The sequence below is a fragment of the Acanthaster planci genome, linkage group LG01 (assembly GCF_054643075.1).
Source record: "Acanthaster planci isolate LZ-2023a linkage group LG01, COTS_SCS, whole genome shotgun sequence".
In the NCBI taxonomy this organism is placed as follows: Eukaryota; Metazoa; Echinodermata; class Asteroidea; order Valvatida; family Acanthasteridae; genus Acanthaster; species Acanthaster planci.
In genome coordinates, this window is record NC_141777.1 from 11,134,225 (window position 1) to 11,147,932 (window position 13,708).

The following is a 13,708-nucleotide window of genomic DNA, read 5'->3' on the forward strand; positions in this document are numbered from 1 at the left end:
TTACTTTTACTAGGGCCTACTACTTTTAGAAAGATTGAACGAGTATGCAATTAATGAATACTTGTTGAAGAATAAATATTTTTACACGTATTATATATTTTGGTTCATCAAGTATTTATTTCAAAGAAAGATTATATATAGATACATATTAATTTATCAAATGAACGAGCCTTTCAGGTGATAAAATCAACGCGCGGGGGCGCTATTACAAAAACTGGAAGTAAAATCAGGTGCGTACGTACCGTACCGTCGCATGCATACTGTACATGTACGTATGTGCACATGACGTACAGTGTACATGTACATGTACAGTATATTATACTGACTAGCCTTGAAAACTAGATCCAACTAAGTTGGTAAGTTGCAACTTAAGCAGACAGAGGGTGAAAGCTTTTATAATTCGTTGGACAATTTCAGCGAATCTGAAAGTAAGGATAATTGTTTTTAAAAATCATGAGTCTGACTTTTCCTCGTCATGCTCGTCAAGTCATGGGGGATTTTAAATTTGGAGAGTGGTAGAAACACAGTTTGGGGCATAACAGACATGACAAAGAAAGTTAATGCATCAAGGAATATTGCTGCTGCATGCATGCATACATGTGTTTGTGTGTATTTATGGGCTTTAGGTTTCCAGGTGGACAGTTCTGACTGCATGACACATCATGACATTAATGCCTTTATCATGTACATTGTATATGTACGTACATACGGTACTGATTTTTTTTCACAGTTCAGTTGGCAAGGTCATTTACAGATGAATTGCTGCCATGGGTATCGGCAATATACTCATGCTCTGTCAGGTGACGGCGTATGTCATGTGCAGTATTTTCGCATTCTTTGTCTTTGCACCGATGGCTGTCAACAAGAATGGAGAGTTTGCCGGGAACTGCTTGCTTTTTGCACAGGGCAACATCTCAGGTATGTTCACAAGCACATGCCTGGCTATACATGTATATCAGATCAGTGATGCCGGAGAGACTGTGACAAGACAGTGTGTACATGTACAAGACCAAAGGCAAGACCAGTCTGTAAGACCAGACGCAAGTCCCATTATAGATTTTACCTGTGACTTGAATTCAGACTACATGTACATGTAGTTATGGCCTTGTGATTGTCTTGAGGCATCTGTGACTTCCGTGTACACTGATGCGTACATGTAGATGGTGATTTAGGTATGCAGATTAATGCATACCAGTAGGACTACACATGGACAGTCTGGAGAAAGTGGGACAGAATTGGGCAGGGCTTATCATTTTTAAAAGCTGATTTCTTAAATGATGAAAAATGGACTTATCTCAATTGACCACGTTTAACGTCCCTGCCAAGTACACATATACATGTACAGTGGAACCTCATTAATAAGAGGTCCTTTGGGCTTGGCAAATTACCTTGTTATAACAGAAATCTTTTATTACCAGGAATGAAAATAATGAAATAGAATGGATTCGGACCTGTAATTTTTCTTGTTATTTAAGCAGAATCTTGTATTGACAGTGCTCTTATTAACGAGGTTTGACTGCGTGTGTACATTTATGTTGGTGTGACTGTTGTGGCGAACTAGGCAGCCCAGAATTTGGCCTCAATATCATTTTGCTCACTGCTGTCGATTTATTCATTTTGTGCAAGGTACTAAGGAAATTGTTATCGAGTCATGGGGACCGGCTGCAGGTTGTAACTTTGCCATCACCATTGGTGTGTTTGCCTTATTGGTGTCCATTACACAAATTGTCAGGTTGGCCTTCCATGTCTACTATGAGACAGATAGGTAAGTCCATCCAAGAGGCCTCGATGTACAAATCAAATATTTCCACGAACTTGTACCAAATGTTTTATTGACCAAGGGAACCACTTCCCAAAATTTTGCCTCAGAGACATGTCGGTTTTTGTCAGTAAATTCGTTTAGTTCAACATTATTATACATGTATCAGCCATGCTTGTTGTCTGATGAGCTGTCAGTTAACTATCCCTTTAATCTTTGGGGGTTTTTTTGTGACTGTTGGTTTTTAATTGATTTGACTGGATGATTTTTACATGTATATGTAATGTATGCCTAGGTCATCACTTGCATCTGATGTTTTCTGTTTCTACAAAATACAGCAAGTGAACCTTTTAGTATGCTGCACGTGTGCCATTCAGAAATAGAAGTTCCCTTTCAGTCCAGATAGGGTCCTATTATGCAGTCTGCCCACAAATATATGTACTGATGGCTCATCTGTATATTTGGGTCAAATGGTTTCCTGTCATTTCGTCTGGCATATGATTTTGTAAGTTTCAAACACCTTTTTAAATTTCCAGGAGTGATGGAATACACATGTATTGCAGATAGCCTGCCAAACAAAATAAGTCAATTTCAGTGATTAATCCTGTGTCAACAAATCAGGTTTAACACAGACAGAAAAAATGTCACCTATCAGACTCCAAATTAACCCTAACCCTGCCAGACGCAACACAGTGCGTCTGGTGGAAAAGTCTGATGTGCTTTGATGTGTTTGGCAATCAACAGCATAGCCTAACCAACTGGCCATGTTAAGAAAATGGGAGTTAGTCCGTTTAATAATGCCACTGTTAGACCTGAATCAAGTTGGACTTACGTTGCTCTTCCCCCTATCAGCCATCTCTTCACATACACAGTACACGGGTCATCATACTCGTGTATAACTTCTTATCAGGCGCCCTCATTTGATAGCTTTTCCACGATATCCGGCATCAGTGTCAAAGGTTGTACAAATGTTCAACATGTTTCATCACCAGTCAGTAAGTCTGACTTGACGGATAAGCCAATTGGACCCAGGGCTTAACCCCGGTGACCTTTTGGACAAGCTCCCTTAGAGCTAATAGAATGAACTTCATATACACGGTGCCAAATTGAAAGAGGACTGGCTGAGTTTGGGACTCAGATTTGAATTTGACAGGTTTGTCCATGCACCGTACACAATTGGAACAACCTGCAGAGTCACTTCAGGACAATCTGAACATTACAGTCAAAAGCCTGTCCCAGAAGTGGATGTATTTTCGATGTTCACTCTATCACCTGATGTATGCACCTTCCTTGCTATCCTATTCCTAGATCTACTTGTACATGTACATGTAATGCACTGAAAGCAAGTGACAATCCATTGAAACACTGTCTTTTGTCCGTACTGGCTTTTATCTCTCAACTGGTTTTAATTCTCAAAACATCGAATTCATCCCTTTTATTCTTTTGATAGCTCATTCATCGGTGTGTTTGGAACATTTGTGGTCAATGTCATCATGACCATCATGCTCTTTGCCTCTGCAATCAACGTCACACAAGGTTACAGCGTTTGGTGCCAACTCATCGACAGAGTGGCTGAGTAAGTCGAAGCAGACAAACATGGTGCATGGAATCTGGAAGGCTTGCCAAACAGGTCCAATCTTTGCTGCGTAATACACGGTACATTCAGCATTCGGTGGACCTGTCTTGGTCTCGGGTCCAAACAGAAGCAGCAAGGTTGGCAAGCCCATTGTGATGTTGTTTCTGTCTTCCCGCAGGTGCTCTGTGGCCGGATTCATCACCAACCTTTGGGGGAATCTGAAGGGCATCAAGCCAGATAACTATGCTGTTGAGCTTGGTATGGTGCAGGTAAGGAGTGGGCGGTGTCCACGTGTCTTGTAGGGGGAGTATTTGTCCCAGCTGGGCAGTGGAGGAATCCAGGAATGCAGAAGGGTTGAAATTGAGGAAAAGAGACAGTTTTGAGGGGAACCAGCGGGCAGACTGTGAATATTTGTCAAAGTTGGAGCAATATGCGCAATTTTAGCAACCACTCATGCTACAGAGTGTCTAAATTGTCACCAGTTGATAGGACAGCATTGATCTGAAGCTGAAACCTTTTTATAAGGGGAGTGCCAGCTTACATGTATATGTAGCATCTTTTTTGCCCTTTTTTTTTTTTTTTGCTCTTCTCTTTTGTTGGAAAAGAAGGTGGTTCAAGTAGCACAGTTACATTTTCGTTTTTCGAGCAGACTAGATTTCTGGATCCTTCATGAATGACCCATGGCTATGGACTGCAGTCCATGTGTATGTCCACATGCCATGTTGTACCCAGCGATAAGAATATTGCGTCTCCTATGAGGAACAGCTCAGTGCTACATGGTGCACCATGGATTCAAAAGCGGTGCCAGTGCATCCAACTTACTTAAATTCATCATTTTGGGGATCGTGGGATAATGCAGTTTATCCACATCTCCCATGCCACAAGGCCAAAAGTTGAGTGACACATGTATGTGGCACCCAGGTGCATTCCGTGGTTTCTTTTTTTCCCACTTGTACTCGTGCAATAGTAAATAATACCCGATCATGTTACTCAGATCAGTGTTTTACTTGAGACCTCTGAAGACCAGAAGACCATTGTGAGACCGACACGAGACCTCTAGTCAGAATGCAAGTTGCAAGCCATTATCCTTCGTTATTGCCCGGGGTTTACCCTTCTAATCTTGTGTCCGGTCTTGTAATGGTCTTGCCTACAACCCTGTCTGAGTGCACTACGTACATGTAGCTCTGTTTTCTCCGATGGTAGTTTGGGCTCTGGACGGAACTGCTGCTGTGGACAGTCATCTCCATCCTGTCCGTCGTCAAGCTGGCCAAATACCACCAGCGGGAGCACATCTTCCGCAGCCTGAACCGGGAACGTGAGAGACTCCTTGGAAGTTACAACCAGCCAGACTTCTGAGAAGGTTTGTGGAACGACACGTATGTGGACTTGACACAGCTTTTTAAAAAGAAGAAAGTTTTGCAAACGTGGTGGCAATGACTTTGTGAGTCATCCCATACTTACACAGTCATTCTCATGCTGTCACTCGCCGTAGATTTAAAAAGTGGCTGTCATTGTTTGTCATGTCATTGTCATTGTCTGATGTGAACATTTATTAGGGTCATTTACATTTTATCACTGTGCAAAAGCAAAATGGTAAAAGGTATGTAACAGAAGAAGACGTAAGCATATTTGTCCCTTTTATTTATGACTGGTTGAGCAAACACAGTTAGTTTTTCATGTACATGAAACGTCTTTGGGTTAGTACACTGTATTTTGACTTAACATGTACATGTACATAGGCATTAGTTTTTGTGCATGCTGTTTGTTTTATGCGGGCCCAAGCGGTGTGCCTTGTGGGGGCTTCAATACTCACTGCTAGGCAACACATCACCAGTAATTTTGGTGCAGAATGTTTGTATGCGTTTTGATGGTTCGGGTAAAATGTCGTTTCAGTTGGCCACTTCTGGTTTGGTTGCTCTGTATGTCTTAACCAGTGTTGTAGTCGAGACCATCCCAAGACCAGACACAAGACCAGTCACAAGACCAGTCACAAGACCAGTCACAAGTAACAGGATGAACAATGACAAAGGAATGCTTTTGTTGCAGTTCATTTGAACAGCTAGTGACGTGATTTCAGACTGGAGGTCTTGTGTTGGTCCTGTAAAGGTCTTAAGTGGTCTCGACTACAACGCTGGTCTTATCGTGATTTCTTCTCTATGATAATGTCCATGAAGATCGATAGAATGATAGAAGCATACATATCATCAATTACATGTATCTGATGAAGTGATCCCCACAGCCCCATGTCTTGCAAATCAGACATTCCAAGATAAACGTGTTGGAAAAAACTTTCCACTTTGCAACATGTTGTTAGCGACTTTGTTATGGACTGAAGAACGTTGTGCACAGTCGTGAAATGTGAGAGTTTCCACATGCTCTTCCTCACTTAGTTACAGAAATGGTATTTTAATTAAACAGCAATTTATTAATGAACCTTTTTTTTTTCACTCGGAAAAGGGAAAATCTGGGGGTCTTTATTTTTTTCCTATCACACGGCACACACTGTTTGTCACTTCATGAGAACACACGTACGTAAATCATTGTAAAGTTTGTCATATCTTAACATGTGCATACATGTGCGTGTAGTGCTTCCAGGTCTTAATGTTCATGTGCATGTACATTGTAGGTAACATATTTGTAGCAGGAAATTAAAAGTTTTTAGTTTGTTCTTGACTGCATGCCATCATATCAGTATTTTGTAATAGCTTTGCATAGAGTATTTCTTAGAGTTCATGTACGTAGTAGTTGACTCATTTGTAACCAGAAGAATGTTTTATTTAGATTTTTACTGCGTGTATTCATATCTCTATTTTTTCATAATTTCATCCCATCCTGAAAGAAATGCTAAGAGTGCTATCCAGCCCTTTATATCTCTATTTTTCCATAATTTCATCCTATCCTGAAAGCAGTGCTAAGAGTGCTATCCAGCCCTTTGTCATAGTTTGTACTTGGCAAGCAATTTATTTCACAAAAGCTTATTATTATATGTGTCTATTCTTGATATGATGTTTAGTTGTTTAAAACTTATCAGATGCATAGCATCCAATACTAGCGAAATACTTAGAAGGAACCGTAAGAACGGTGTATTTCTCTGGCAGACATAGTCTGTGGCCTCAAGTTGAAGAGAATATTGTGGATGTGTCGGTCGGGGTTGGAAAGTGGGGTAAATGAAATTTACACACTGAACTTGTCAAAAGAGAAAGAAGACTAAGCCTACTGGATTACACTACAATCCAAAAGAACTTTATTGCCTGTGTGGTCGATGTAAAGACAGGGTGTCCTTGACGTGTTGAAACTCAACAATTGTGCCTTGGTTCGTTCCTGACAGTTTTGACGGTCCTGGCCTCACAGCTTGCTGGACTGGGTTGGACCAGACTTATTCTTTTTTTTACAGTATGTCTTTTCTCTCCTTGACAAAGTTTAAATGGACATTGTTCAGTCAACCAGATTTTGATTGATGGTGTATTTGAAATGCTTGTTCGTAGTCAAGTCGGCATGGCTGAGTTCAACATGTAGTTGATTTTTTTTTTTTTTTGGGGGGGGGCTTTGTTCGTCTCCAGCCCCATACAGTGTCATGGGTCAAAATGTTGTGGCCTCTTTGGTATCATTTTTGATGTTGCCCTTGTTGTGCATGTTAAATGCTTAAAGCGTCAATCTTGTGGCTGAAAAGGAAGAAGATAACTGAAAATTGAAAGGCTTTTGAGCAAACTATTTGTACTTTTTCATAATATATTTAAGTGGCATATATGTAGGTTTAAAATATTGAACATTTAAGAAGTACTTTCATGGCTCATGTACGTCTACTTTGGTGAGAAAGGGACTGGGGTTGGTAATTCCCGTAGAAGTGTTGTACAAAATCTACTGATAATATAGAACGTAAACGGCTGAAAACTAATAATCACGACCTAGTACTAACTTATGTACACGTATGTCGGTTATTATTCACTTGGTATTTACCCCTCGGACAATTTTGATCAGCGACAATTTGTCTTCCACTGTGTGGTTTTGCCTGGTATCTAGTGTATATTTTATGCATAGGTTACCAGTCAAAATCGATCAAACCGATTGACAGATGATCGGTGATATCGAGCTTGCTCTTTAATGGAATTGAAGAGTTCCATGTAGAAACTTGATCTGCTCGAAATGTGGTCTTTAACCGCCTAGTTACGAATTCAGATATTTTTTTTAAAAAACAAGATTTTTTTGTCTTTCATGTTTTCTTACCAGGAAATCATAAGCAGAATTTAAACAGGGTCACAGTGAGTGAAAAGAGAGTGTCGAGAGTATAAGTTGATTTTCATGGGACATTTGCCCTCTCGATCAAATCATTCTCAATTAAGAAAGTGTGCTTTGTACCGTCAAAGGAGTCTCTAGGATATAGGGTCAAAGAACCTTTAAGTTCTAGTCTAAAAACCTGCCCTTTGTACAGGTTTAACGTTGAAGTTAATCGTTGAAGCTACCATATTTATCACCAGTGGCTTATGGGGTCGGGGCCAGACACCCCAGACACCTTTAGACGAATGTTTAGAGACTACTCTAGCGTCTTCATTTGAAGAGGAGGGTTATTTTAATGGTGAAGAAAGAAAACATCACAAATGATTTCATTCAAAACATCCCCATTTTGGCGAAAAGTGTTATTTTACCTCCTCGCCAACTTGTTGAAACCACTGTTCATCACCAGTAGAAAAATTAAGAGTTTAAAATTTTACTGTAATCACTAAAGTCCAAGGAAATCATGGAACAGGAATAGTGTATAAGCAATGGAAGGAATGAATAAAAGACGATTTTACAAAACAAAGCTTGGTTTGTTCAGAGTATGTCATTTGGAGTACATGTATTTTTATTTGGACTGTGCATGTAACTATCTTTAATAAGTTTGTGTTGCTATGAGCTTTAACTCGGACTGTAGGATCCGGTAGGCCGTCCTTTTTTATTTCTGTGATTCCCGTAGTCTGCTCTCAAAGTGGGTCGGTGAAAAGCTTAGGCATCTGAGGCTATTAGACCATCAGCCCAGGGCCTCGAGGTTAGATCAACGAGATACCAATATCTGCATACTGCAGCATAATTATAGGGGTCCCCCGGTACGTACAGAAATATACGGAGCACAATTTTGTACAAGTTTAAAGAAAGAGTTTCTTTTTTCCCGTCATTTTAAATGAGTTCAAAAAGACAAAAAAAAGCATGAAAAACGTCTGCCCTCTTCGGTCAAAGACCAACACTAGTTTCGGTTCGATATGAGAATCAAACAATTTTAGGATGCCTTTTATAAAAGGGGGCCTCAGATCTGCCATAATGTAATCTGATGCGAAATGCGATTCTGACACCAGATGTTAATTAATCTGCAATATGCGGAGATTTAGCAAGCCGTAATGTTTAACAGCAAAGAGTTTGGTCATTGCGCCTGATAATGCATTTGCTAAAGCTGGTACTCGGTATATGGACGGTCATCTTATGTAAAATGTGAGTTGCCTTGTTTGAACCTTCAACGAATTCACTCTTCATGACGATATTTATGGTTGCCTTGTATATTTCTTGTCATTGTATTGACACCACTCAAACAAGATGCATGACATGCCTATTATTATAACTACGTGTGATACGTCGGACTCATAAAAATATGAAAACTACTACCAGAATTATGCAACCAATGGAGCTCATGCGGGAAAAATCATTCGGCCGCAATTTACAATTACACCACAATGGACCCTCAAAATAAAATCACAGTTCGTAATGTCTACATCTGTTTCTGGACTACTCCATCAAGCCCAAAACCCATTTGAAACAGTTCTTAAATTATGTCGACAAGGGGACAACGATAGGTTTTAGGCAGATTCTATATGCATTTCCTCTGGACATCTGGAAAAAAGTAGGCCCTATAGTGTAGGCCTACCGAAGTGAATAAGTCACGCGCACAATTAGTGTGTAAAAAGGCATGAGTGCGTGAACCAACACGCGCGAGTACTCCATTCGTTTGCACTGCACTTTCTGGTTCACAGTGACGTCACACTTCGGTACTCAATTCGTTTGGAAAGTATTGAAAACATCTACCTAACCCCGAGTTTTCATCGTTAACAGTTTTAAGTCATATGAAACAATATGCAAAAGTACGTTGGTGGTCACTAGGTCTGTTAAAATAGAAAAAAAAGTCTATTAATGCGGATGTAATGTTTCAAAAGTAAACGTTGACATTACAATTTAACATCGCCTAATCTTCATTATCTTTAAATATACCTTGGTTTATTTGTGAACGCAGTTTCTTATGCATACATTCACTGTGCATACTGGCCTAACTTACACAAATTTTGTTATAGTTTCAAAAGTGATAGCGCTCTTTGTTGAAAACGAAATGGTAAATAGCTATAAACATTTCATAAAAACCTCTGAAGGGTCATTATACCAAATCACATAGTACATTTTATAATCTTTTCATAAACCACTCGCAAATTTCTTGTTGATGCGTGTTCATTTGTTGAATTGGAGCAACCACTGTGAGTTGAAACAGTTTCAGATATTTTTCATAGCGTGTAACAAAATTAATTTCTTGTTTGATGGGTGCGCGTAATATATGATCTTTAATGTCTCCTCGTTTGTTCCTTCACTGGTTGACTTGTTAAAGTTAAGTCACATTTCTTGGGCGCTAAGCAAGCTTCGAAGAAAGGCTGACTTCATCGGTATCTTGTAGAATTTACACTGAATTATACAGCGGCACACTACCTTGAAATCCGGGTGACGGGCTGTGTAAATCACGGGGTTTACACAGCTGTTTGAGAAGATCAGAACTCCCAAAAAGGGGACGAATTTTTGGAATCTGTTTGCGAGGAGTGCCATTGCGACCAAGTAAGGAGTACAGCATATCATGAAGACGAAGACGACAATAAAGAGGGTACGTGTCACTTCACGGTTTCGACGAAGAAGGGGTTGTCTTATTTGAGGCGGATCCGCGCTAGCGGATTGTGTTGACGAACGGTGGGTAGTCCAAGCCCGGTGTACACGTCTCTTAACTAGAAGTCGGTTTGGTGTGAGCGACATCTTGCCGGTTGAGATATCCCCATGAACTGACAAATGCAGTTGCATGCGTGTTGCTCGTCGAGAAGGGAGCCTCATTGCTCGGCCAACCACAGCTGGGGGCTGTGGCGGGACAACGTTGAATCTTCTGCCACGTCTTCTCACCGTGAAAAGGATGACTGCGGAGGAGACGAAAATGACAACGAACTGCACGAAGTAGAAGACGGCAGAAAGGATTTTGGAATACGTAGCAGATCCATTGGATTTCAAATTGAAGGAGCAAGTGCTCAGTTCAGCGTTGTATCCGTATGAGCCAAACCCACTGGGCAGCAGACCAAGTGCAACAGGGATGATCCAATTCGCGGCGACCATGGCTACCAGACCACGACGTTGGAACAACGAGATCAGTCGGCTCTGATTCCTCCGGCGAGTGACCAGAGCGCGGTAAACGGCGATTGAGGAAATGTTATTCAAGCTGCATCCAACGGCAACGACGGACACATATCCCTGAAAAGTGCAGAGAGTCTCCGAAACCAGCAGTTTCTCCCTATTTTCGCTCAGCACCGCCAAGATCATGATGGGCAGGCACAGACTCGCGAAAAAATCCGTTACGGCTAGGTTAACCACGAAAACGTTGGTAGTTGTACGGGGTTTACGAGAGAGAACCACGGCCAGAAGGACTGTGCTGTTATCCAGCACACCGGTGAAAGAAACAAGGCCGAACAAAGCTGCCACCAACTGCTTTTCAGCGTAACTATCAAAGACAGTTTCTGAAACAACTTCATATGTTGAGTTAAAGCCGGCCATGTCGGTTTTCTTCTTTCCCCCTTTTATTGTTGTTGTGGTAAGACGATGTTCCAAGTCGCTGTTTAGCCTTTTGATTTGTTTGTTTTTAAAGTAGTCTCATTTATACTCACGTTTGTCTTGAAAGCTGTAATTTCATTGGCCCCGAGAAATCCTGTTATTTTGTTAATATCATAGAAACACATGTTAACCTCATCGTCATATCGTATACGAGACCGAAAACTAGTTTCCGCCCCGCCGCCCACACGATAATGCATGGATCTCAGACTATTTACTGCGTTACTTTCACCCCTGGGCAAGTTCCATCAAAGACCCGTTGATGTAGTTAACGTGTGGTTGGTTCGTGGTGCACCCGTAGCGCATATGCAGTGAAGTTGATGTTCGAACGTTTCTAGTCAATCTTTGTCAGGTCATTTAAGCCGGTGGGGAGAAAAAGTGGCCGTAGCAAGGGCAAAATAATAAAAGAACAAAGAAAATGATCGCTTATTTCCGCCATTTTTTTCTTAGAACTGGTCCTGCCTGCACTGTGCCATTAAAAAATAATTGTGAATGGCTATATGAACTAACTGTACGACCAATCTAGGCTGGTCGCTAATTGACGTCTGGACTAGTCAGACCGTCGTTGTCTAGTGTCTAGTTAGTCGAACTATAATCAACTATGGTGCTTGATCGAATTTGCACACTGCAGCACAAGTTATTACTTAGCAACACCGACACTTGTGTTTCAGCGAATTTGAACGGCAAATGCCCAACAAGGCAAGGGAACTTACAAACTCACAGTGAAAAAGCCCAGAGGTTCCTATAGGCCCCTGCGTACTACATAATGAATCACATTGTACACAGATTCTGAGTTTTTTATTCGCTATCAAACTTTCTTAGCACATACTCAGAGTTTCAATATAATCTTCTGTGAGTTTGATGCGTATGAAGCATCAACGAAGGTTTACCAGAGGATGGCCAAGTTGCCAAGAACTATCCGTACATGGTTTACGAGGGTCTGAAGGTAACCACCGCATCTGTTTTGAAATCGTTTATTTTCGCAGGTTGATTGGAGAACTACACATCGACAACCGATACTTTACAATACAATGGCACCAACTTATTATTAAGGGCCATTGTTCACAAAGTGGGTAAAAAAGGAAAGTGGTATATATTTCATCACAGCCATTGTTTGTTGCTGTTTGATAGGAAAACGGCCGAAACGTCCATTTGTCCATGTCCATTTTGCTCAACATGAGGTCTTTTACAGCAGCTCCAGCAAATACTTGAAATATAGGGAGAGCTTGCCATTACGTCATTGGTATCACGGACAGAGGTCATATTCCATGGTGATAACTGCACTTGCAAAATGTTGTTTTTCACAAAGGAGTAGGCTATTTAAATACCAAGGGGGTGTATAACATCCTCGGTTTTGCTATACGGTGAAAACAGCGTGTCCGACATAACTTCTGAAAACATTAATACATAATAATATTGCTGAAACACCGAAACCTACTAAGAAGGAAATAAGTCGAGTCTCAGCAGCTTAACATCTTTGTCAATTAGTTACGACATCGCTAACTCATCCATCAGCGCGGTGAAACTTTGAAGCCGTCCTGAGCGCAGATGTTTTGAATTCATGCGCCTGTATATTTAGCATGATACACTCGTCACTGTTTCTAAATGTGCAAGGGCAGAATAATGTTTACGTTGACAGAAGGAATTTCTTATTCCACAAGGCGATCAATTATACTAATGTAAATATTCAATAATTGTTTATACATGTATGACACCTGAGTAACTTCTCATCCTCTGATTGGTCACCTAAAATACAGTTACTCTATCTTAAAAGGTGACCTCACGCTGTCAGTCAGTTTTCCAGTTTGTTCCATAATATTCCTCTTAATATGACAGCATATTTCTTCAACCAATGCTGTCTCTTAGACCAAGGAACAGCACTCCCGTTGGTCATTGCTCAAGCCAATAAAAAGAAACAGAGTTGCTGACTCGAGTCATGTGACTTGGACTCGAGTCGGACTTGAGTCGTTGTTTTTGTGACTTGTGACTTGACTTGTTAATAGCAGCTTTGACTTGTGACTTGACTTGACTTGCTCTGTGACCAATTGTGACTTGACTTGTGACTGGACCTAATAACTTGTCTTGAACTTGCATATGACTTGTGACTTGACTTGGACTTGCATATAGGCCTAATGACTTGTGACTTGACTTGGACTTGCTGCCACCTCTGCAAAGAACGACAATGGTTTTTACACCGCAGCAGTTGGAAGGAAGACTGTTAACATGCATCATTACGAAGATCAAAAGTTAGTTTTGAACTAAAAGGTTTTACTTCCTTTTAAGGCACCATGTAACAAAAAGTAACCTAAAACTTCAAATGTTCATCTGTTACATTTCATGGAATTAATTGGAATTAAAATGCAAATCATTTCATTTGTTTGAGAATGTGCAAGTGGGAATAGTTTTGAAACAGTGATTGTAAATTTCGGTTCGGGACTTTGGTCGTGAAATTTGAGAGACAGATGAGCATCAGATTCAAAAGAAATGCTCCGTGAGATTTCGATGAG

At 40.7% G+C, this 13,708-nt stretch overlaps 1 protein-coding gene across 2 annotated transcripts; it reads left to right on the forward strand.

The window, feature by feature from the left end:
• The first annotated feature begins 201 nt into the window (after positions 1 to 201).
• Positions 202 to 8,133, forward strand: LOC147800337 (transmembrane protein 179-like). 2 transcript variants are annotated; one of them, XM_087144332.1, is made up of 6 exons: positions 202 to 356; positions 731 to 918; positions 1,627 to 1,765; positions 3,210 to 3,335; positions 3,514 to 3,604; positions 4,539 to 8,133. In XM_087144332.1, exons 2-6 carry the CDS (start codon positions 768 to 770, stop codon positions 4,689 to 4,691), a joined length of 660 nt encoding a protein of 219 aa, XP_087000458.1. In that variant the 5' UTR covers positions 202 to 356; positions 731 to 767; the 3' UTR covers positions 4,692 to 8,133. The 2 variants fall into 2 exon arrangements, with proteins under 2 accessions (XP_087000458.1, XP_087000459.1); XM_087144333.1 differs by having other exon boundaries at positions 219 to 428.
• The last annotated feature ends 5,575 nt before the right edge of the window (positions 8,134 to 13,708 follow it).